Here is a 26,165-nt window from a genome sequence, read left to right on the forward strand (position 1 = left end):
CATTAAAAAAATTCTTGCCACGTGGCTTTGGGACATGGTTCTATACTTTTATTTGAATAGCAATAGAGCTAATATTTTTGGAACTGTGACGGATCACACAGAAGGAGGGAGTCACTCCGGAAACACCTGATTCTGGCAGAGCTGGGAATGGGGCCAGGTTCCCCCACCTTCTCGGAGGAGCAACCATCGTCACCTCCAGACCACTCTGGACAGGGGAGATATTAAGCACAGAATAGACAAGGGCTTCGGCATTTTATCTCAAAGAAGTGTTTTGTTCTAAAAGGTATTTCCGGGCTTCCCTGGTGGCGCAGTGGTTGAGAGTCCGCCTGCCGATGCAGGGGACACGGGTTCGTGCCCTGGTCTGGGAGGATCCCACATGCCGTGGAGCGGCTGGGCCCGTGAGCCATGGCCGCCGAGCCTGTGTGTCCGGAGCCTGTGCTCTGCAACGGGAGAGGCCACAACAGTGAGAGGCCCGCGTAACGCAAAAAATAAAAAATAAATAAATAAATAAAAAGAAAAATAAAAGGTATTTCCCTGGGCTTCGCTGCCTTTCACCCCCAGGAATATAAAATCAAAGGAAACTGGGGCATCGCATACATGCACGTGGCGATTTCTCATTCGCCATGTTTGATAAAGTCAGTAAAAACCAGAAAGCAATATCCTTTTGTGTTAGGAGAGTCAGTTGGGGACAGTGAGGGTTGCGTGACTATCTCTACCCGTGCATCCGGCAATGCCTCCCGCAGCTTGTTCCGTGCGGTCTAGGAAAGGGCCTGCGAGGAGGGTGCCGGTAGGGCCAGGCTGCTGAGACATCACCGGTGGCCCCTACACACCTTCCTACCAGAGACAGTGGGCTTTCCTAAGGCCCACAGGGTTGAGAGCACCCTGTGTGGTCCCTCACTTCTCCCCTAAAGCAGCAGAATCCTTGACGATATCGGCATCTTCTGGCTTGAGGGACCCTGCGAAGTGCTTCAGATGAACTTCCTCAGGCTGGGCAGGGTGTCTTTCTCGAGTACTTGCATCTCTTAAGAGGGGAACCAGGGCAAAGTTCTTCCAGTTCCTCCCTGCAGCTGAAAGATGAAATACCATTACTGCCTTGGAAGCAGCAAAACGATACCAAACAGTCGTTTGCTGGCATTACCACCCTCCAGATAAAAGGGGGCACAAGCACATCGGTGCTTCTGGAACACAGGGATCAGTGCCATTTCCTCTTTCCTCGCCTGATCAAGGAGCCTCATCTGCTCTGGCAGCTCCTAAATTCTCCTCCTCGACCCCACCCTGACTTGCTTGTGGCCTCAGGATTGTCAGGTGCTTGCTGCTCTCAGCCTCGGTTTCCTCCCTGCCCATGTGGGAGGGAGAGCAAGGCTGGGGCTGCCCTGGGAGCGGCTCCACACCAGGTCAGCTGCAGGGTGATGAACACCAGCCAAAGAATGAGGATTTGGGGTTCAGGCCCCACCAGGGAATGAATAGCAGATTGGGAACAATGCCAAGGGAACCATGGTGACACTGGGCCTTGAAGTGGGCTCTCATGTGTGGCCTGAAATCCCAGGAAGCCCCTGAGGAGGACCCACTGTCACCCCCATAGCGATCTCCAGCCCCTCCCTCCCCCCAGCAACCTCAGAGAAGTGACAGCCAAGAGGAACAGCTGTACGTGCTCTCCTTCCACTTGCCAGAGCCCTGGTCAGCCAAGCCTTCTGCCTGGCCGTCTTGGGTCTGATCTTTCTAGAAAACCAGCCTAAATTCACACCTTTCGCCCTCAGGCCACAATTCAGGCTCCTCTGCTGGTGTCCTGCACTGGTCACATCTCAAAGGCATCAGGAATATGGGAGGCTGGGCCCATTGTGACCTCCCAGCTGAATTCTCCAGGCCTTGGGTTTCCCCTGGGCCCACAGGCTGACACTGGCCTGCCCCCGTCCACCACAGCCTGATACGAGCATCCTGATAGGAGGATGTTGCAGGGAAGGCATAGAAGCAGGAAGCCTCCACGGGGAGACAGGCCAGGTGCTCACTGAAGACACCATCTTCTGGCTGGATGGATGGTGGGGATACCCCCGCTCAGAGACCGCTCAGCCCAGCTCCAGTCCCCGGGCCCTCAAAGAAGGCATGGGGCTCCCAGTGCCCGCTTCCCACAGTCCTGATACGAAGGCCCCCTCACGTGCTCCCCCTAGCTCAGCTACTGACCACTTTCCTCCCTGCCCTTTCTCTTGCGTTCCCTCACCCCTTCCCAATCACTCATGCTATGTGGGTGGGGAGAGTTCCTTGTTACCTGAATAATCTGACTATTCATTACGGGAGTTTCCACTGTTACGAGGTTGTATAGGAAAGCAAAATCCTCAGGAAATACTCCCTAATGAAGCATAGGTGTGAAACCAGGGATCCTCTAACCATCTCCTAACCCCTCCCCAAGTAACATGAGTGTGTGTGTATCCCTGCCACTGGATCAATGTCTTTATTAATAGCACAGTGAATGTGCGATGCCTCAAACAGCCAACAATGTCATGCAAACACAATGCAAATCAACTGCAAAGTGAAACAGCAAACTCATAAAAAGGTGTGTGGTTTCATGAAATCAATAAGAGCAACGTTGGAAAACTACTCAAATCACTTGCAAAGCCATCTTTGAATGGCTCTGTGGTGAAGCTGGACCAGTTAACAACCGAAAAAGAGATAATAAGTATTATGACATGACACGGGGACTGCTTCTAGTGAAACTTGTGGGGAAAGTATAGGACTGCAGGAGGCCCTTGGGAACACTGATGAAGCCCTTGAGTAGTTTTCCAAAAGTAAGCCTCTTAATAAAATTGATTTCCACTTCCAGCTCTGATGGAGTGTCTAGTACTGGGCTAGCCATCCTGCTATAAACAATCATAAAACTGGACAAAATACAAATGTCTTCAGGCATAAGACAACAGACTGAGAAGCTGCAATTGCTGAGAGAAGTGAAATTCACAGGGTGAGCCCTGTGATCGCCCTAACGTATTGCTTAGGGACAAGTTCTCAGACTACAGTGCAGTGAGCTGGAGTCTAAGCAGAGTGTGGCAGTGCCTCTGAGCTAAGGAAGAAGGGAGCAGAATTTTGAGCAGCCGAAGCAGCTAGAATCTGTGGGACAGGGTGCAGGAGAAGAGGAAGAAGGGAGCTGTAGGGATAGAGGTCCGGAAGTCTTTGGGGTGGGGTCCCCCCAAGTCCTGGGCTGACAGTTGGGCTGTACTTGCACAGGCTTCTCAGACAGTGGCTGCTGTGGGGTTGAAAGTGGGACAGAGACACCAGAAGTTGAGCCGTACTGAGGGATATTGGAGATCCAGCCCAGCCACTGGAGAGACCTCCTCACCACCCTTTTTCTACTCTGAGGATCAAGCTAAAATACCAGAAATACCTTACTTACTGTACATGCACTAAAGTAAGATCTACTCAAGACTCACCCTAAAAAGCCTCAGACCAAGCCCCAACAAGATCCACAGTGGAAACAGTTTGGAGGTTGAGTCGTACAAGTTTGGTGGGATTGGCAAATACCTTGGCATTTCCACAGATCTACCACAATAAAGGTTAAAACTAAGCCTACACAAGTTCAAGGTGATTCATCAGTAACTGAACTGCCAACTAGGATAAAAATTCAATCAACTGTCTCTACAACATATTATTACAATGCCCAGTATAAAATTTAAAGTTACTACACATACAAGAAACAAGGAAATGTGACTCACAGCCAGGAAAAAACCAGTCAATAGAAACTGACCCTAAGATGGCTCAAATGTTGGATTTAGCAGATGTAGTAGGTGGACAATCAAAAGCAGTTATTATAAATATGTTCGAAGAACTAAAGGAAAACATAAGCTTAATGAGGGAACAGCTAAGGAATCTCAGGAGAGAAATGGCACCTATAAAAAAAAGAACCAAAAAAAACAAAAAACAAAAAAAGAACCAAATAGAAATTCTAAAACCAATAGCCTAACACTTGAAATGTAATATTCACTGGATGGGCTTAATAGCAGTTTAAAGATGACTGAGGAAAGTGTCAATGAATTTGGAGACAGATCAATAGAAATTATCAAATTTGAGAAATAGAAAAAAATTGAGGGGAAATGAACAAAGCCTCAGAAACCCACAGGACAATATCAAATGGTCTAACATGCATGTAAAAGGAGCAGATAGGGAGACTAAAGCAAAGTGTATATAGTTTCCAAACATATTGATGTACAGATCCAAGAAGCTCAGCAAACCCCAAGCAGGATAAAACCAAAGAAAACCGTAACTAAGCATATCTTAGTCAAACTGCTGAAAACCAAAGATGAAGAGAATGTTTTGAAAGCAGCCAGGACTGGGGGTGGGGGTGGGGGCAGGGGGAGGGTGGGGAGACACACTACAAACAGAAGAACAGCAATGCAAATTACGGGTGAATTTTCATCAGAAACAATGGAGGCCAGAGGACAGCAGAGGATCATAGTTTAAGTGTTAAAATTAAAAACAACAACAACAAAAAATCCCTGTTAACCTAGAATTCTATATCCAATGAAAATAACCTTCAAACATGAAGATGAAATCAACATTTTCAGGTAAACAAAAGCTGATGTAAAACTAATCTATACTGATAGAAATTAGATAGTTACCTGGGATGGGGAGGGTGGAATTGACTACAAAGGGACATGAGGGTCTTTCTGGGGTGATGGAAATGTTCTGTATCTTGAGTGGGGTAGTGGTTGCCTGAGTGTGTACATTTGTCAAAACTTATCAGACTGTGCATTTAAAATGTGTGCATTTTATTGTATGTAAATTACATCTCAATAAAGTATACTTTTTAAAGTTTGTGAAAATTTAAAAAATGAGCTTCTCTATGAAGCAATATCAAACATGCAGTGTCATGCTAACAGGCAAGTTTGCCTGAGGAATCATGCCCTTTCCCCGAACGAGCCAAAAAAAAAAAAAAAACTATCAACATGTGATTCATTTGTTCATTTAAGAATTAGCAACATTGGGCTTCCCTGGTGGCACAGTGGTTAAGAATCTGCCTGCCAATGCAGGGAACACGGTTTCGAGCCCTGGTCCGGGAAGATCCCACATGTCGCGGCGCAACTAAGCCCGTGCGTCACAACTACTGAGCCTGTGCTCTAGAGCCTGCGAGCCACAACTACTGAGCCTGCATGCCACAACTACTGAAGCCTACATTCCCAGAGCCCATGCTCTGCAACAAGAGAAGTCACCAAAATGAGAAGCCTGTGCGCCGCAACGAAGAGTAGCCCCCGCTCGCCGCAACCAGAGAAAGCCTGCACACAGCAACCAAGACCCAACGCAGCCAAAAATAAATGAATAAAATAAATAAATTTGTTTTTAAAAATTAAAGAAAGAAAAAGAATTAGCAACATCAGCAAATTGGCAAAGTAGGCAGCTCCAAACACCCATGCCTCCACAAAAACATTTTTTAAAAAGGCAGAAACTTTAGAACCAATGCAGTCAGAATTCTGGGAAACAGTCCAAGGTTTATAGCAACTTAAAAATGTTAGGGAGCTAAAACTACAAAACTCTTAAAAAAAAAACAAAAACAACACAGGGGGCAATCTTCCTGACATTGGATTTGACAATGATTTATTGGATATTACCCCAAAAGAATAGGCAACAATGGAAAATAATAGATAAATTGGGCTTCATCAAAATAAACATTTTGTACATCAAAGGGCAACTCACAGAATAGGAGAAAATATTGGCAAATCATATACTTGATAAAGAATTAATATCCAGAAGATACAAAGAACCCCTATAGCTCAAAAATTTTTTTTAAATTTTTTAATGGGCAAAGGGCTTGAATAGGCATTTCTCCAAAGAATATCTATAGATGGCAAATAAGCACATGAAAAGATGTTCAAAATCATTAGTCATTATAGAAATGTAAATCAATGAGATACTACTTCACATCTATTAGAATGGCTATAATCAAAACGAAAACAGGAAATAACAAGTGTAGGTGAGGATATGAAACCCTGGTACGTTGCTGGTTGGATTGTAAGATGACTCAGCTGCTTTGGAAAACAGTTTGGCAGTTCCTCAAAAAAGTTAAACCTAGAATTACCACATGATCCAGCAGAGACCAAAGACTGGATATTTGGAAATCAAAAAGAATCTTGTACACTAGTGCTCACAGGATTATTCACACTAGGCTAAAAGGTGAAAACAATCCTAATGTCAGTGAACAGATGAATGGATAAATAAAATATGGTATATACATTCAATGGAGCATTATCGAGTCAGACACAAAAGGACAAATATTGTGTGATTCCTCTTATATGAAGTACCTAGAATAGGGAAATTCATAGAGACAGAAAGTAGAATAGAGGTTACCAGGGGCTGGGAGGAGGGTGAAATGGAGATAACTGCTGAATGGGTACAGAGTTTCTGTTTGGAATAATGAAAACACTTTGGAAATAGGTGAGGGTGATGCTTACACAACACTGTGGATATAATTGATGCCACCAAATTGTACACTTTTAAAAAAATGATCGAAATGGCAAATTTCATGTTATATATATTTTACCACAACTTAAAAAAAAAAGAAAAACAGACTTAGTGCAGGGTTGTAATTATAACTCAAAATGTGTTCAATATAAGACTAGGTTTGCCTCATTTTTAGGTAAATATCTTCCATTGGACCTTTCATTTCATGTCCACTGTTAAAATGTTTACCATTAATGATGAAAGGACTTTTTTTGGTAGTGATTTTCCACAGGGCTCCTCTGTTCAAGGTGTACATTTTTTCCTCCCACACTCTTCCCCCCTCCGCCTGCCTGGATGTGTTGGGCCGGGTGAGAGTCCCTGTTTGTGTCCGTAAGCCTCACGGAGCTGAGGGCAGACGCTGGGTATGAGGACTGGGGAAGAGGAGACAGGGCACCCACAGGGAGGCTGGACGTGGGCTGACGGCTTCCTCTGGGGCACTGACAACCAGGGGGGCGTGCAGAGCCAGCGGGCACGGGCACACGGAGCAGCGGGCTGTGCAGGCGTGCAAGAGAGCACGGGAGCGCCCATGACTATGTGGGTGGCTGGCACCTGGGGCTGCCCCAGGAGTGGGGGACCCCAAGGCTCCAACTGCCCACCTTCCCCTCACCTCGGCCTGACCGCAGGGAGAAGCTCAGGGTGCGTTTGATGCCCTCACAGTTGCCCGGGTCTTCATTGATGATGCCCACGTTGGTGTTCCAGGTGGTCCAGTTCACCTCGTCCACCCTGCAAGGGGAGGAGGTGAGGGAGCAGGAGCTGGTGGTCCACGGCCAGCTTCCCAGCCCCGCAGGCCACGCCCATAGACCAGGATGGGGAGACACAGCTGGCGAGAGGAGGGCCCACAGGGGCCTGCCTTTTGGACACCACCCCTGAAGATGAGTTCTCTGACCACACTGTGGGGCCCAGGAACTTTAAAGATTGGATTCCTGGTTCCAACCCTGATCGCTAGGTGACCCCTTCTGGACACCTCATTTACCAGTATTTCATGTCTGGGTCCCACCATCTGGGATCTATGGTGGGGCCCCTATGCCCACAGTCAACCCCTAGGGCAGCCCCTGTACCTACAGCTGCCTTGGGAGAGTCCTTTATGTTCATGACTGGGCTCAAGAGACCCTGAGAAAGGCTTATGTTCCCACAGCTGGTTCCAGGTGGGTCCTCCATACCCATGCTAAGCCCTGGAATGGCCCCTGTACCCACAGCTGGCTCTGGGTACCCACAGGTGAGCCCTGAGTTAGGCCTCTGTACCTACGGCTGATTCTGGGTGGGCCCCAATATCCACAGCTTAGCCCCCAAGTTCCCCAAGCTTTGATTCGTGCCTGGGAATTACCTGAAACACCACCTGTAGTCGTCCTTGCCGTCAGCTGTGTACCCCACCTGCAGCAGCTTGCCTGAGCGAAAGGCCTTCCTCATACACTTAAGGAAGCTCTTCTCCGTGTCCAGGATGGTGATGGCTCTCTGCAGGACGACACAAAAGGCAGAGGGGCAGAGCGTTCATCCAGGAGCCATCCCTGGCTGCCAGTGCCACCTGCCAAGATCGGCGTCTGCAGGGTCTCTCCCCGTCCCTGTGCCTCCGAGCCGGACCTCCAGAACCCTCTGTACCAGGCTGGTTCCCACAGCCAGGTGGGTGCACAGTCTACGGATGGAGCTCAGACCTGCACAGGCGCTGCTGGTGCCTTCCGGGTCTGGGCAGGGCAGCCATGAGTTAGATGGAGTGTGCCAGCCCCAGTTCTTCCCCTGAGGAGCTCACAAAGGGGCAACGTAGTATAGTGGCTAAGAGCAGAGGCTCGGGGGTGAGACTGCCTGTGCCGAGTCCTGGCTGGGCTACTTACTGGTTACCTTGGACACAGATACCTAACTTCACTATGCCTCGTGCCTTCATCCAAAAATGGGGAGAGTGAGAGTGCCCTCTTGGTAGCATTATTGTAGGATTAAAGAGAGCATGTACGTAAGACACTTAGAACAGTACCTGGTGTAGAGCCAGTGCTACTTAATAAGAATGACGCTTTTATTATTAGTTGGAAAGGCAGATGTAGACCAGGTGTCTCAAAGATGCATCTCTCAGGGCCCATCCCATATTAGCTGCTTCCCGAGTCTGGTCTCTGGTGCCCACTCTAGATGGAGTTCCTCTGCGACAGGCACCCCCGTGGGGCTGAACCCTCCATCTCCTCCCCACAGGGACTGCCCAGCCCACATCAGACACAGAGTCTGCAAACACCCGCTGGTGACCCTGGGCAGGGACCCCTGTGGGAGGAGCCAGAGGGAGCCAACTGAGGGAGAGGCTGCTGCCTGAGCGCGTGGCCTGGCTAGGCTTTCTGCACCCTCCCTAAAGCGTGCAGGGGTCCGTGCACCCAGCTGTGTTGAGCAGCAGCCAGAGCAGCTGACCCCTTCGTGCTGCACACTCCCCGCCAAGCACCCACCTGCAGCTTCCAGATGTTCTTGCTCTCCTGTGCGATCTTGTTGACCGTCTCACCCATGAGGGCAATGAGCATGTTGAGCAGAAGGATGTACGTGAGAATCACATAGGACAGTAACAGGATGACAAAGACAGCCTTGAAGTCATAGTTCTCCGTGAACTCCAGGTCTCCCATGCCGATGGTGAACTTGAACAGCTCCAGACACGTGGAGTACAGGCTGTTGTAGGAGCTGTCGGATGGCCGGCAGCCAGGACCTCGCCACCTGTGCGACGTCGACTCAGCCGACACGGAGTCATTCTTCCCATCCTCAATCAGTGTCACCACCGCTATAGGGCATGGGGGACATGTGGCTGGATGGAAGCCAAGACCCCAGGTTCTCCAGCATGCACACCCACTACCCCCAGGATGGGTCTGCGGCAGGAACTCTGGCTTGGCTATGAGGCACCTTTGTGTGATTTTTGTTTTTGAAAACACTCCCTTCTTCAAAACTATCAGTTTGTCATAATATACTGTTTTATTAATAGAAAAATTTTATCATCATCTGCTAGGGGAAAAAAATGTTAAAATAAATATATAAATATATATGCACAATGTGAAACAGCCACGTTTGTGCAGTGCACAAGCTGCCTAACCTTACATGTCAGCCCTGGGTCCACATCTACTTTCTCAGTCACACCTTTGTCTGCCTGTGCCCCTTACAGGGTAGCCCAGAGCCAGCCCATTCCAGAACCATGGGGGCTAAGCAGCTCAGATCAGAATGTCTTCTTGCTGCATTCTGTACTCTTCTTTGGGAGATGTACTCCAGAGCCCAAGAGCTTCTATAGCAGTTGTGCCCCATGGTTACTGCATAACCCCCTTGGCCTTATCCCCTCCTGTGGCTCCTGATATGCAGGGCTTTCAGACCAAGTGCCAGAGCCCACACTAATCCCTATCAGATCCCTTCCAGTCAAAGCTGTCCATCACTCCCAGACAGGATACCACGTGAACCATGTAACAGTAGGACTCAGATGGGGATCAAAGCAGGACTCAGTTGCTAAAAAAATGATGTGGTGTGTCAAAAGGGCACAGGAGCCAGCTGTAAGGGACTCCTAATGACCATTTCTCAGAGAATTTGAGCATGAAAAGAAATGATGATAGTAAGGTGTTATAACCCACTTAACAAAGTGAGAAGCCACACACACACAAAAAGAAGAATCAAAGAGGTCCTACTGATGTAAATAAATAAATCATTGTAGGAGAATGGAAACCACTTCCATTACATTACTGTAGGGAAAGCTCTTCCAGACAATAGAATGCCAGCTAACAAACATAGAAAGAATAAATTAGAAAATTATCATTTGGCAACCATCACAGGATCAGGTGATTCAGGTGGGAACCATCAGTGGATGCTAAAACCACTGGGTGAAAGTTTGATGAGAAACAGGATATTTACAGTCTCAAAGCATCACCTCACAAATTACTTATTAATTACAAAGGGAAAGATAATAACTTGACAGTGGATAAATCTGGTAGACCTACCAAAACCAAGTAACCAAAGTTAACATCACCAGAGGGAATGTAAATTGGTGCAGCTACTATGGAAAACAGTATTGAGTTTCCTTAAAAAACTAAAAATAGAGCTAACATATGATCCAGGAATCCTACTCCTGGGCATATATCTGGAAAAAACAAAAGTTCTAACTCAAAAACATACATGGACTGCAATGTTTATAGCATCACTATTTACAATAGCCAAGACATGGAAGCAACCTAAGTGCCCATTGACAGATGAATGGATAAAGAAGATGTGGTATATATATATACAATGGTATATTACTCAGCCATAAAAAAGAATGAAATATTGCCATTTTCAGCAACATGGATGTACCTAGAGAATATCATACTAAGTGAAGTAAGTCAGACAGAGAAAGACAAATAGTATATGGTACCACTAATATGTGTAATCTAAAAAATAATATTAATGAATCTATAAGCAAAACAGAAACAGACTCACAGACACAGAAAACACAACTTACCATTATCAAAGGGGAAAGGGAAGAGGGGAGGGATAAGTTAGGAGTATGGGATTAATACATACAAACTGCTATACATAAAATAGATAAGCAAGAAGGATATACTGTATAGCATAGGGAACTATATTCGATATTTTGTAATAAACTATAATGGAAAATAACCTGAAAAAACATACATATATATGTGTAACAGAATCACTTTGCTATACACCTGAAACTAACACAATATTGTAAATCAATTATACTTCAATTCTAAAAAAAGAACCACAAAGTTATCACCAGAAATGGGACAGACAGACATCATGGGACTCCTGATATAAGGAAGACACACATTACTTCACTGATATTCTGACCAAACATGTATACCTAAATCTAATTGTGAGAGAACATCAGACAGACCCAAACTGAGAGACATTGTAAAAACTGGCCTTTACTCAATAAAAATGCTAAGACCACAAAAGAGAAGGAAAGGTTGAGGAAGTGCTCCCAACTGAAGGAGGCTAAACAGACTTGACAAGTGAATGTAATGTGTGATCTGGGATTTTCATTTCTGTAAAAGATATTTATAGGACAATTGGTGAAATTTGAATAAGGCTGGAAATTAGCTAATAGTCCTGTATTGATATTAATTTCCTGATTTTGATTATTATGCTGTGTTTATGTAAGAGAATGTTCTTGTTTTTAGGAAATACACACTGAAGTATTTAACGGTAAAGGACTGATCATGTCTGCAACTCACTCCGTTCTTTTAAGTATGGTGTAGTGTGTGTGTGTGTGTGTGTGTGTGTGTGTGTAGCTGGGAGAGAAAGTGATTTTTTAAATGTGGTAAAATTTGGGGAATCTGGGTAAAGACTATAGAGAAGTTATTTGTACTATTCTTGTGGCTTTTCTGAAATAACATCAAAATTTTTAAAAAGTTTAATTGAGCCAAAATGCAGCCATACTCTAGGGAAGCAGCACTTCATACCTCTAAAATGACTTAAAATCTTTTATGAATCCATTTCTAAGTTCTCCTACTATTTCACTGTATTCACTGTCCATCTCCTCTGTCACCTGCAGACACACACCCCGGTGGGCCTTTCCCCACCCAGCCCTGCAGGGTCCTCAGGAAGCTGAGGTCAGCGGGACCCCCTGCCTCCCACCAGCCCTGACCAAGCCCGTTACCTGTGGAAAACCCAAATAAGAAAACGAGGTAAACAAACATGAAGCGACACAGGTCTCTCAGGATCATCTGCAGGAGAGAGCAGGCTTGTCAGAAGCAAATCAAGGCCCGGGAGGGGCCAAGGGAAGGGCCAGGACTGTGTTGGCCTGGGGGGTTCATCTTGAGCCCAAATGGAATCAGAAGACAGACAGGTAGGTTTGGCTTGGTGGTTTTCAGCTCAGGTGTCATGAGGGAGTCACCACAGCATCCCCCAACCCATGGGTCTTTTTCTGGTGGGAGAGGGGGGCCTGGCATGTGGCGGGTCAAGTTTCAGGGGAGCCCCCCAAACCTGGGTCAAGGCCAGATTGCCTCATTGTTGGGGAATTCTCTGCAAAAGTGGGTCTTAAAGCAGCACCTCCCCAGACAACGCACAGAGGGTGGATGGAGTGTGTGGGACTGGGTCCCACAGACTCAGGAGGTAAACGGGCTCTGCGGAGAACCGCTCTGGCACCGGCACCCACCTTCTCAATCATGACAGCATAGATGCCCATCTGCTGGAAGCCACGGGTGTAGTAGAGCATGTTGGTCCAGCCCATGGCCAGGGAGAAAACCATGGAGGCCACGTACTCCTTGCAGTGGCAGAAGTATAGCGCGACGGTCCCCAGCATGAACAGCGACTGCACGAAGCTGACGGGGGAGGGACAGCAAGCCCTGTCCATGGGCACCGGGGGGCCTGCACCCTCACAGACAAGACCCCAGATGCCTGGACCTCTCCTCAGAGGCACAGCCCCAGGCCACGGGTGAGCTGGGGATGGCTGTCCTCCCTCCTTTAGCCCATGGGTCTCAGTGGGAGGAGTATCGCTCCCAACAGGCAAAAATGGGTTCGGGGGGCGGGGGGAGGGGGTGTTGCATGTGCAAAATCTTATCCTTTTTACACACAAAACACAGATATAAATACAGTACATAAACGCATATATAGTATATTTGCAGTAGGAGATTTCATGGGAGGGGCAATTAGGAAAAAAAATTTCTAAAAAAAGGCTGAAGGAAAAAGGCTGAGAAACAGGGCTGTAGCCCCAGTAGCCTCCCTGCCCAGTCCCTGGGAGCAATAGCCTCATGGACAACAGAGAACCTAGGAGGCCTAGGTCTCTGAGGAGGGCAGGCTGTGCTCTCCTGAAAGAACCACAGGTAGAGTCTGTAGGTCACACCCTCAAACTCAGAAGAAGAGCCAGGGAAGATGTCCTTTCACTCTTTAGTCTGGTGAGGGCTGCCCTAGTCAGAGCCCTGGACAGGCTGGAGGATGCCTGGACAATCCTATGATCATTATCCTACGACGATCCTATGACATGGTCTGCTCAGTGGTCCCTTCTTTACTTATTCGTCCCAGGTCTCCTTGTTCATCATGGCCTCTTCCCGGAAGTGCCCGCCCAACAGCTGCATTAACACAGAAGCCTGCACTGACCACCCAACCTCCCATTTCTGTGCGAGAACCCAGCAAAAAGTCACTGCTGTGCTGATGTGAGTGTACTGAAAACTAGTGTCCCTAAACTGGCTCGTTAATTGGAGTTCTGCTGCAAAGAAAAACTATTCCTCGGCACCTGCAGACCCTTGGCCAAAATAAGAACTGATGCCAGCTGACACAGGCAAATGGAGTCCCCACCTAGGAATTCTGGAAGCTGGGAAGTAGTGAACAAATGGAAACTGACCTAGCAGACCCAAGAGAGCCAAATCCAAATCCATAGTGGGGAAACCTGAGAACCAACTCGTTTCATCAAGGAAACTCAAAAGGCTTAGGCACCTTTGGAGGGGAGGTGAAAGACCTGAGGTGAGTAACAGTGGAGGTGTTGTCTCTGAAGAAGATAAAACGGAGGGTCTTTGGACCCGGTTTCATCAGACACCCATGAAAGCATTGGTATTTTACCCAAAACAGGAGATTATGTGATTTCTATACAAGACATTACGTAAAGCCCTCTTCTCCACTCAGCTCTCAGGAAGCTGGCAGCTAGACTTCTTCTCTCCGGATAGAAGATTGAAAAGATGCAACAGATTGACTTTGGACATTCTCCAACGAATTGTTTATCTAGACCAGACTATAATGCAGCTAAAAATTGATAAGCCCCATTCACACATTAAGAGCTTCCAAGCAGCTTTTCAGTCCTCCACTCTTAATTATGAGCAGACGTCAAAGATTTCCAAATATTCTGAGAATGGCCTCTACATGAAAGAGAGAACAAAACAAGCAAATGGGAATCAACAATTTGGAGAAAACAAAAGCTATGCAAAAAGAAAAAAATTACCAAAAACTATCTTATTAGTCGTAGAGGGACAAAAGAAGATATTGCATCCATGAAACAAGAATAAAGTGTTATAAAAGGGAACAAATAGGAGCTTCCCTGGTGGCGCAGTGGTTAAGAATCCACCTGCCAGTGCAGCGGACACGGGTTCAAGCCCTGGCCCAAGAGGATCCCACATGCCACAGAGCAACTAGGCCCGTGCACCACAACTACTGAACCTGTGCTCTGGAGCCTGTGAGTCACAACTGTTGAAGCCCACACGCCTAGAGCCTGTGCTCCACAACAAGAGAAGCAACCACAATGAGAAGCCCGCGCACCGCAAAAAAGAGAAACCCTGGCTCGCCACAACTAGAGAAAGCTGCGTGCAGCAACAAAGACCCAACACAGCCAAAAATAAATAAATAAATAAATAAACTTATTTTTTTTTAAAAAAAGGGGGGGAACAAATAGAATTTTTTTAAAAGAGCACTTAGGAATTAAAAACATGATATCAAAAATAATAAACTCAATAGAAAGACTGGAAATTAAAATTGATTTAAACCTCCCAGAAAGAAGAGCCAAAAATAAAGAGACAGAACACAAGTGAAAAAATGTAAGAACTAGTTCAGGACAAGGTCAGGAGGTTCAATATACAAATCACAGGAGTTCCAGAAGAGAGATCAAGAAATAATTCAAGAAAATATACAAAAAAAAAAAGGACATAAACGTATAGATTGAAAGAGCCCACTAAGTACCCAGAACATTGGATAAAAACAAATCTGCATCAAGAAACATCAAGTTTCCAAACACTAGGAATAAACAGAAGATACTATAGGTTTACAAAGAGAAAAACCAAAACAGGTCTTAAAAGAGGATTCAGAATCAGAATGGCTTTGGACTTGTCACCTTTAATATTGAAAGCAAAGAAAAAATGGAGAAATATCTTCAAAATTTAAAAGAATTTTATAGCCAACCTCGCTATCAATCAAACGTGAAGGTATAGTAGAAATATTTTCAGATGTGCCAGATTTAAAAGAAATTCCCTAGCACCTGGAACATACCTGGCACAGAGTGGACCCTCAGTATTTCTCACCCAACAAACGTTTATTGGGTGCCTTCCATCATTCTTTCAACATGTTTGTGAAGCCCTACTATGTTCCAGGCCCAGCGGATGTGAGAGAATGAGTGAGAATGAGCTGATTGCTGTAACCCCAGGTCTCATGGCCAAAAGATGCTATCTGCTACAGAGGCATAAGAGTCAGTATCACTTACAAAAGCATCTCACTGTAGCTGTCCACAAATAAGGTCTTCAGTGATGGCCGTCTCTGCAGGAAATATTGAATCTGCAGGTAAACAGAGTAAGATCCTAGGAAAGGTTAAATGGTGAGCGCCCAGAATGCTTCCTAAATGGAGCCACGATGGACCATGGGAGTGCATCAAAGCAAAGATAATGAAGACAGTGGAACAGGATGGGTCAGGCTAATGGGGTAATGTTATGTACTCGGTCAGGAAGATTTTTAAAAATAGAGCGGAATTACAGCTATACCTAGAAGCAAAGATGGGAAGGAAAACCACCAAAATGTTATTAATTGCTGTGCTTGAATGATGGAATTGGGTGATTTTTTTCCCCTTCTTTTTAATTTGTACTTTTTCTTCCTAATTTTCTTAAAGAAGTTTGAATTACAGTAAAAATTCTTTAACCATCCTCCACCGAACTAACTCTCCAGGATAAACCAGTGCTCTCCACTCCCCGAAAACATTCTGACTGATGCCCACAGTGCATGCTCCTCTCCAGGACACCCACACCCTCCTTGCCCTCCCACTGGTTAATCCTGTTTACCAATAATGCTTTTTGCCCACTGCACTTGCTACTGCAGCTTTGTACTTTACTATAATATAAACTAGGAGGGTGAAAATAAACAGAAACAGTTGTTTCTGTGAAGACAGAGTCCAGTGATTTGGAAAGACTCCTTAAAGGTGAGTTACTGAAAAAAAAAAAAAAAAAAAGAGGTGTCGCTTAGATCAGAAAGATTAAGGGAAAAAAATCACAATAATCTCAAATTCTGCATTCAGGTCCCTTCGTATGTGCCACAGTGGTTCCACATATATTATAAGAATGGCCAAGGAATATGCATGTTTGAGTTTTTAGTTAAAATAAAATGCTTCCAGTATACATATAGATTTCTTTCATTATTCTGAGCTTTAATGGGCTGTTTCAATTAATTAAACAACTACTACTCATGATCTTGTCTCTTAAGAGGCTTTCACTCTATCTCTGTAATTAAATATTACATTCAGTGGGGAGTCCTGACTGCCTGTCTTCAAGCATGACTGCCCTGGGTCTGCAGGGACCCACTGGGCAAACCTGCACCCTCCCACAGCCGTGAATGCCTGAGGGTTCTCATCTTCACCTGTGCGTCTCTAAGCTCCTCTATCAGGGCCATTATGTGGCTGATGAATTAAAAAGTGGGTGAGGGCTGAGTGAGTCTCTTGACTTGTTGTTTTGGTGATAGTGGAAGCTCACGGAGTTGGAAGGAATGCTTACCCCTCGGAAAAAGAAGTAGACTCCCCCTGCTACAGAAAGAATCTCTCCAGTGACTCGGAAATAGCCCCCAACGGTGTGTTTCAGCTTAAAGGGAGGCTGCAAAGGGCAGAGAAGTTAGTGATTCCATTCACTCATTCATTCATTCAACAAACATTTACCTGGTACAGAGCCCTGCGATTAAGACCCAGCCCCTTCTGGAGAGGCTCAGCCTCCATCAGGAGAGAGACACAAATAAAGACAACGCATAATTATGGGGACACCTGCAAGAAGGCCCCTCTGTGGGACCTGATTTCCAAAGTGGCAGCTTCCAGCTGCTAAGAGGAGTGTCCTTATTGTACTGTGCTGTCTCCTGGATGATGTCCTAACCTGGAGCTCTGCTTGGCTGGGAGGACGGTGGTGGCATTAGGTGGAGGCACCCTTACAGATCCAATGTCATGTGCTTCCTGCTGTTCCCACAGCCTATGGCGAACCCCTGGTCTCCCAGAACTGTCAAGGTTCCCCACAGATGGGGGAGGGAGAGACGTCACACACACACACACACGCGTGTGTGTGTGCACGCACGCATGTGTGTGTGTCGTCCTTGTGTTTCAGCCACAGTTTTCCGAGTGGGTTTCCTTCCAGAGTGGGTATCATCCATGTTTCATAAGCACTAGTTCACTAGCCTGTCTCATTAGCACATATTTCTTTTCTCTTAAAATAAAGTCATTAGATGGCCTTAATAGTTGTATAGAAATCGGGTTTCACCTAACTAGGAAGTTGAGTTTTTCAACCAAATTTACAAGCAAGGCAACCTGGAGATAAAGGCAGCAAGTTAAGTGCTTGGATACTGAATGGAAAGGACTCAGTTCAGAAACTTGAGGGAGTCTATGGCTCCTGGTAGCGGAAAAAGTCTGGTCTTAAGTTAATCTGATGCATAACCCAGGGCCTGGCTTAGAAGAAGCCCTCAAAGTATATGTCCAGGGAATGAATAATGTGCAAGTGAGTGAACAAAAGCCGGCAGGTGAGAGGGCTGGCAATGTGCTCAGGGCTGATGCCACCTGGGGCCCTGAAGACACCCAGCCGAGCGGAGAGCTGCTTCTGGAGCCCCAGTTCCTGCATCCTTTCTAACCTAGTACTCCCCCTCTGCAATCAGGGACCTCAGCGACCACAGGCTCGGCCTCTCAGAACCCGGAGGCTAAAGGAGGGGCTGAGAACAGGAGAGGGGTGTGAGACAACCAGCAGAGGGAGGACTGAGCACAGGGACGTAAGATCTCCAGGTGACTCTTCCATGTCTCCAGGGTCTGGCCTGGGCCCGTGGTCCTGGGGTCTTATAGGAACGCCCGCCCCCTCCCCTCGTCCCCCGCAGAGGCCCGAGCCTCAGGCGCACCCGGCCTTCCACAGGCCTGTAGTAGGCGGCCGTGGTGAAGATGATCATATACAGGCAGTAGATGAAGAAGTTGAAGTAGAAGATGCGCTTGACGAATCTGTCCCACTTGTCCTGCAGAAGGCGGTTGAGCGGCTCCACTAAAAGCATGTCATGGCGGTTCTAAGGGGAGCAAAGAGGAGTGAGGCTCACCCCCACCCTGGACCCGTCTCACAGGACCACATCCCACCCACGTCTCTGCAGGACCACGCCCTCAGCTCGGGCGGCAGCGGAGGGTCACGGCCGGCTCCCCACGTGGCCCACCCTGTGGGCCTCAGTGTCTCTGTTGTGCAGCGAACAAGGGGTGAAATTGGACACATGACCCTAAGAGCCCCTGACACTCAAGAGCGTGCCAGTGTCGCCCGACATTCTACGCCCACTCTCTGTAATCACGCTCTCCCAAGAGCCTACATCCTTGCTGTTCCCACAGTGTCGGGAAGAGGCTGGCCCAGGCAGAGCTTAGCATGAGGCTGCTGAGGGAGAGGCCTCTGAATTCCTTAATTCTCCCATTTCCGGCCCTGAGTCAGACAGGCTATCCAGGTGGGAGTGGCAATTACCTATGCATGAGACTGGAGGGAACGAGGGAGTCTTTCCTGCCGTGAGTGGGCCCCGTGCCTGGGATTCCACCATTACAAGTATTGCTTTGGGGCGGAAGTCTCACATCAACGAGCTCTCTGTAAAGTTCAAGTATTCCTAGGATGTGGATGAGCCCAAATCAGGTCATCCTAGCCTTTTTGGGCCATTGAGTGCAACTCTGACCCAAGCTGGAGCTCCCCAAATAAGGTCCATGTTCAGTGTCTTCTTGAATACCTTTGGGGATGGGAAGCTCTCTCCTGCCCCAAGAAGCTTGTCGGGAAATTCTACTCTCTGGAGTAAAGTTGGTCTTCTCTGCTTCCCACCAGTGGTCCCCGCTCTGCACTCGGGGCCCCAGCACTGCATTCCAGCCCTTGAAAGCCTCCAGAGATGTGCAGGTGGCAGCCGTGGCCCCAGAGCCTTCTCCACTCTAGGCCAAACACCCCAGTCCTTCCTGAGGTTGTTTCCTACCTGGGCCAGCCCTCTGGGAACACTTACGTCAGGGATTCTGAGTCAGAGGCCCAGAGGCAGCACGGCAGCCCAGGTGGGAGCTGACAGGACAGAACAGAGCAAGCCAGGCCCCTCCCTCCTCTGGATTCTGCCCCCTGTAAATGCAGTCTCTGCCCTGTGAGACATCATGGCAGCCCATCATCTCCAACAGCACAGACTACAGCTCCCAAAGTCAGCCTCAGGGCCTGGGGCATCTGTCACCTTAGAAAGGTGGGACAGCAGTGGTGGCAGGATAAACTTTTCATTAAGTGGCATTGGGACCCTCATTTGTAAACAAAATAAGTAAGACACCTACCTCCCACCTACGCAAAAATCAATTCTTGATAAATTTAAAAGCCAAACATAAAATACCTACAAAGGAACTAAATATAAGTATTGGAAGATGTGTGTGCAATCTTGAAGTGGAAAAGCCTTTCCAAAGCAAGACACAAGTCACAAAAGCTATGAAAGAAAAAGTCTAACCAATGCGACTCTCAAAATGAAAACTTTTTATAAGCAAATGATGCAAATGAAGTTTGCAAGAGACTAGGAGACTAGGAGAAAATAAAATATCTGAAACATGTGCAATAGAGAAAGGATCAATTCATTTCATAACGAGAGCATCTACACACTAAATGAGTAAGGCAAACAGTCCAGTAGAAGAGATGGCAAAGGACAATGAACAGGAAATCTACCAAAGAAATATGAATGGTTGAAAACACATGAAAAAATTCTCAGCCTCACGGTAAACAAGAAAACAAGAATTAAGACATCAGTGAGATAGCATTTTGGGCTCCATGGGCTTAAACTAGGTTAAAAAAAATAGATTGGTAATACCCAGGTTGGCAAGGACACAAGTAGATGTGTACCCATGGGTGGTGGGCAAGTGCATTCATGCAATCTCTTTGGAAGCCATACTTTCTGACTTAGCAATTCCAGTTCCAGGTGTGCTTCATAGAAAAATTCTCAAACCCACGCCAAGTGGCCGGTAGCATTGTAGTAGGAAAAAAAACAACAACAAAATAACTCAAATGTCATTCTGTGGATATTTACTCCCCATTCCTACTATGGAATAATTGCAGTAATTTTTTTTTAATAAAGCAGACTCATATGTGCTGATATAAAGCTATCTACAGGGACTTCCCTGGCGGTCCAGTGGTTAGGACTCCGCGTTTCCACTGAAGGGGGCCTGGGTCCGATTCCTGGTCGGGGAAGATCTCACAAGCCGAGCAGCACAGCCAAAATAAAAAATTTAAAAATTTAAAAAATGAAACATGCCACTAAGTGAAAAACATGGTTGTTCTGTACTATATATAGTATAATCCCATTTATATAAACAAAATGAAGCTACATGTCTTTATATGGTAGAAAAGGAGGATTCTTTTCTTTTCTATGTATTTTTGAAATATTTAAGTTTTATGGGAATATTATCATATATTGACTGTATGATGCAGGAAGAAATTCGGTGGGAATGAATGGGGAGATGAGACCGCGGGGCGTAGGCCCTGGGTAGCAGGTTTCCATTGATGGGAGGACAGGCAGAGCCAGATTAGGGAGTGGGAGTAGGGGCTGGGGTGCAGTGAGACCCGAAGCCCTTCCTGGCTGGGTCCCAGCCTCAGCCCACTCACAGGCGTCTCACTGCTGCTGTAGGCAATCACCTCCAGCACTGAGTTCTTCTCACAGGTGTCGATGCAGGACAGGTCGTACAGTGAGGAGTGCACGGGCCCGTAGGCCCACTCGGTGAACTTCCTGGACAGGTGCCTGCACTCGGGCTCCTGGATCTCCCTCTGGAGAATATAGGCCAGGACCTGCCGCAGGGATACAAGAGCCTGTTAGAGGGCAGGCTGGGGCCCTGCACAGGCTGCATCCCTACCAGCTCTGCTCCAAGAATAATTCTGCTTCCCAGCCCATTGGAGACCCCACCCAAGGCCCAGGAGAGCCCCGCCCCCGTCTAGCAGCCTCCTGACCACCATCAAGATCAACTTCCCACTGCCTCAGACCCCAACTGCAGCCACATCGGACCCATCACCTGATCACACCTGGCCCCCCATTTCTCCCACCTCACAGTGAAGGACTGCGGTGGTCCACTCTAGAAAATCTCAAGCCAGAAGGAAATAAAATCCAAGAAATAAAACCAAGTTTATAAAGTTTATAAAACCAATGTTCTCATCCTAAGAGACTCAGTATGAACAGAGTCAAGCTCCCAGAATCCTCTGGTACTGAGAAGCCCCTTCCCGTCCAGTTCCCAATTGCCCAGCCCCACCTTCAGCCTTCCATGGCCTGACATCATCCACAGGCTTGGGCCTGCCCCACCCCATTAGGACCCCATATCACCCAGAAGTCCTATCTTCCATGAAAAAACACCAACAGCTTCTCTTTCCATTTCACCCTCAGCTCAACTCACCCCCATCCCCAGACCCCAGCACCCTACCCCCATTCTGTGTCTTGTCGGTGATGTTCAGAGTTGGAAATCAGAAACGGCCACGTGTGAGCTGAAGAATTCTGCTCGGCATCTCACAATGCCCCCGGCTGACTCTGATGCCCCCTGCCCTCCCTCTACAGGCTGGTGGGGCAGCACCAGGGCTCTGCGCAGTGACGATGTCAGAAGCTTAGGAAGGTAGGCAGGCCCCTCCCACAGCACCCCGTGCTCGGGCATGATGCCCCCTCCCTACCCCAATCTTCCCACTCCTGGCGGCCAGAGCCAACGGCGTCAGCCCCTTCTTGTTGGTGAGCTCCTCCAGCTTCAGCGCAGGGTGCAGTCTGGCCCCCAGGATCAGAATCTCATTGTACATGCTCGTCACAAACTTGGTGTTGTCGGCCGTGTTGTCAGCCACCTCCACCAGCGCATGCAGCACAGTGTTGCCCACCGAGTCCCTGGCACTGATGTCGGCCGACTGCCAGGAGTTCTGCAGCAGGAACTTCACGGTGCCCAGCTGGTTGGTGCACGCAGCCAGGGAGAGGGGCAGCTCACCTGCAGCCAACACAGGCAAGCGGTGGGCTTCCCCAGGAAGAGACTGGCCCTTGCACCACCCAGCCTCCAACTCCCCCCGTCTCCACCTCAAACCTCCCCTTAGCAATCATCAAAAAGCCAAGTGTCTACCGCGTGGTCTCCCCACCAAAATAGAAGCCAGGCCGCCCTTTGGTTTTCTTAAAGAAGTCCCCATTGGCCGCGGCCTGGACGTCGGCCCCGTTCTCCACCAGGAGGGTCACCAGTGCCATGTTCCGTCTCTCGATGGCAATGTGCAGTGCCGTCTGGCCTGTGGAGGACGTGTGCTGTTGGCTTTGTGCTCGTAGTCCTGCGGGGGCTGCCCGGGCGGGTGCCGGGGGTGGCCGTGGGCAGAACATGCGGCATGACCCCCCCACCAAAGGAGGCCCAAGGAGGCCCTGAGGCAGGAGAAGAGACCCCCAGAACAGGCAACACCAGACTGGGAGCTGAAGGAATCAAAATGGCCCAAGTGTAAGGAGCACCAAGCCATTTGGTGGGGGGGGGGGTGTGTGTGTGCAGAGACCCCCAGGACCAGGAGATCCCGACTCAGTGGCTGGACAGGGAGTAAGGAGCTCAGAGCCTTTCCCGGGCGTGACGGTGCCCCCCGGCTCCAGGCAAACTTGTGGGCAGAGCCATGCCGGCCCGGGCCTCCCTCACCCTTGTAGTAGCTGTCCGTGTAGCTGGCGTTGACCAGCTCCTTCAGGCTGTCCGTCTGCCGGGCGATCTCCAGGAGAAGGGGGATGGTGTCGTTCTGCCCATTGTGCAGGTTGAGCATGGCTTTCAGCAGGCAGGTCTTCCCTGTGTCCGGGTCTGCAAGACAAAGTGGGGGTCAGAGCAGGCAGCACGGCGGGGCCGCTCCCGGGACCTGGCGGCTTCCGGGCCACCTTTGAATTCGCTGTCCGTGAGATGCTTCTTGCTCTTCTTCAGAAAGAGCAGCAGGCTCTCCAGCTCTTCACAGTCATTCTGAGCAACTGCTTCGAAGATCTTCCTGCGGTCATAGAGCTTGAGGTTCTCGGCAGCAGAGTCCTGGGATGGCTGCCTATGGACCAGAAAACACCTTCGTCTCATACTCTGGTCTCAGCCCTGAGGCCTTCAGAGCCTGTCAGGGAGCACAACTAAACCCCGAGGCAAACCAAAAGGGGAAAAAACATGATACAAAACCCACCGCTCAGTCCAGGCTGCAACAGGGAACAGTGGGGTGCGTGTACCCCTGTTCTGTACCCACCCTGTGTGTAGGCATCATCTAGAAAGTCTCTGCAGCCTCCACTTCCTCCAATACCCAGGCCACTCACTTCTCTGCCTGCTCAGAGGCTGGGGGAGCCTGGAGCGGATGGAGGGCAGGGGTTTGGCTGGCCTCTGCTAAGTGAAAAAGCATCCTCACAGGGCCACAGAAGTCATCCAGCCCTGTGCAGTCCCTGTCCTGCTTCGGAGGAGGTGGGAGGCCTGGTGGACTCTCACTGGAACCATTTTGTACTCTGTCTAAAAGCATCCTGCGCTTGAGCCTTCCAACTTAAAGTCCTCATGATTAGGGCTGGTGAGCATTCTAAGCGTGGACCCAGAGATCAGCCAGCAGCTAGGATCTGCATATATGCCAGCGTGTGTGGCCACATGTCCCGAAGGTCCTATGAGTACAGACGCTGGACCAGTCAACCTCTGGAGGCCCCCCAGCTCCCTAGCTCTATGACCTTCAGCCCATAAACTCGAGTATCACATTGTGTCTCCATGGCTGGGGCCTCAGCCAGCTGGGCCAGTTAGGCTCCTGGTGGAGAGGGAGGCTGAGCTCCAGATGCAGCTTACCTGGCACAGGTGGGACCATCCCCAGGCCTCTGGACGGTGACAACAGGGCTGACTGTGATGGCCGGGCAGGATGCCAGCTGACCTTCCTCATAAGAGCAGTCCATGAGGGATGTGTCCTCCGAATCACCCTTTCCAAAGAGCCGGCTGTGGCCCTTGGCCGCAGGGAAGCTGTGGGGCTTGGCTGGAGCTGGCCTGGAGTTAGGGTCTCCATCTAGGGGCTCTGGGCAGGAGTCCTCTTGACACAGGTCCTGAGATTCCCGTAAGTCTGAGCTCCCCCATTTCTTCATCCTGCCAGATCCTCTGTGGCCCAAGAGGCGGCCTGCGGGCAGCCACCAAGATCGGGTTTGCTCCCAGCTGGAGGGCTGCATGACCCTAGCCCCCACTGCCCTTGTTGCAAAGGCCCCTGTGAAGCAGGACAGCCCAGAAGTCCAACAGCTCCTGCCCCCAGCCTTCCAGAAAGGAAGCTTTCAGGGGTGTTGTACCTCCCACCCCAGAGGCCTCAGGGGGAGCAGGCCTAGCAGCCGCATGGCCAACAGCCTCCAGGGATGAATGAGCCCCCAGCGTGGAACCATCAGGACGGATGGATCACTCCTCTTCTCTGGGCCTCAGTTGCCTTGTCTGCAGAGTAGGGATGATAACCACTGCTCGGCCTCCCTCCAAAATCAGAATCAGGGAAACAGGAGGAGAGGCTAATCTCTGGCTGTGCATTTGGGGAGGAACTCAGTGATGAGGATGGCTCAGCCCCAAAGAGCCGAGCAGTCTGCGTCCCCAGGAGCAAGGTGGCTGGCAGAGACCGGCACTCACACTCCACGCTGCATGGGCCCTTGGGTGCTGTATGTCGCCCCCCACCAGCCACGCACTCTCCTGCCTTTGCTCTTTGACCTGGCTGCTACAACTGTTGAGTTTGCAGGGGATATTTTGCACTTCTTTTCATCTTTGTGAAACTAGTATATTTCAAGCATCCTGGCCCTGAACTTTTAGACTTTAAGTGATTCAGTGTCGGTGGGCCTTCTAGGCCTGAACACCTGGAGTTACACTGGCAGCTGGTGCCGGCACCTATGGCTGTAAACTTGTGTTGATCCTGTTTTCCACTCTTTCTTAACTGCTTTTCCTACTCTTCCCCTCCCGACTGGGCATCATCACTCCCTGGTACCCAGCGCTGCCCCACATCTCAGGGATCTTGACCTCCACAGTGCATCCACATGGGGTGCTTTTTCCTCCTCCTCCTCTTGTCCAAACCGCACCACCACTCAGATGCCACCTCCCCACTGATGCCACTTCCTCCACGTCCCCTAATCCCTGCGTTGATCGTGCTGCTCCCCTCCCCCTCCAGAGGGGCCCAGCTCATTTCAACCCTCCTCACAGCCCTCTTAGCACCGTCCACCATGCAGCCTAGCAATTTCTATGCTTCACCGTTATCTCTGCATCCTGCCCTGTGAACTCCACCTGGGCAGGGCACTAGCCAGATCCATGTCTTTACGAAAAAAAAAGCTGTGCTGGGAAAGGAGTGAGATCAGATACAGACCCTTCTGGCTCGCATTTCCATAGGAAGTTAGAGAGATTCATGTTCCGGCAGTGGCTGGATTCCAGAAAACAGCCACTGAAGGAATGGGAGGCTTCTCAAGCCTGCATGTTCAAGTGAAAGTTCAGGCAGTGAAAACTCAGAGCATGTGGCTGGGCTGTGACAATAACTCGGCTATGATCTGATGCCCAGATCCACGCAGAAAAAGAGGCAGCCTTACCATTTCGCATCCCGTGAATAGGACAGACGATGACTATAGGCTCGTTTCCACTCCTGCCTGTTGTTCTGCATTCAGGAGGGTCTGAGTCTTTCTCTGATTCATCCATTAGGTGGAAACCCTGCTGCAGGAAGTATGCCCAGCCACAGAAAGCCCCACTTCCAACCAACACCCATGTGTGCCTCCCATCATTCAACACCCATCCGCTGACGCTACTGGGTGCCCAGCCCTGTGCTGGGGGCACAGAGAGGACTGAGACCCCATCGGAGACAGAAACCAGGTGCTGGCTGGGGCAGGGGAGCCACAGCAGGGCCGGGGTC

At 48.9% G+C, this 26,165-nt stretch overlaps 1 protein-coding gene across 1 annotated transcript; it reads right to left on the minus strand.

Moving 5' to 3' along the window:
• Positions 1 to 894: 894 nt before the first annotated feature.
• On the minus strand, positions 895 to 24,594 carry TRPV1 (transient receptor potential cation channel subfamily V member 1; the record flags this gene model as incomplete). Its single annotated transcript, XM_081219993.1, has 15 exons — positions 24,107 to 24,594; positions 23,194 to 23,348; positions 22,967 to 23,119; positions 22,440 to 22,580; positions 21,996 to 22,294; positions 20,952 to 21,131; positions 18,226 to 18,384; positions 16,860 to 16,955; positions 15,587 to 15,657; positions 12,563 to 12,728; positions 12,065 to 12,131; positions 8,892 to 9,214; positions 7,802 to 7,929; positions 7,085 to 7,200; positions 895 to 1,067 (listed from the first exon to the last, which is right to left on the minus strand). Exons 1-15 carry the CDS (start codon positions 24,472 to 24,474, stop codon positions 895 to 897), a joined length of 2,595 nt encoding a protein of 864 aa, XP_081076119.1. The 5' UTR covers positions 24,475 to 24,594.
• Between the last annotated feature and the right edge of the window lie 1,571 nt (positions 24,595 to 26,165).

The sequence above is a fragment of the Mesoplodon bidens genome (assembly GCF_964165515.1).
Source record: "Mesoplodon bidens genome assembly, chromosome: 19".
NCBI lineage: Eukaryota > Metazoa > Chordata > Mammalia > Artiodactyla > Ziphiidae > Mesoplodon > Mesoplodon bidens.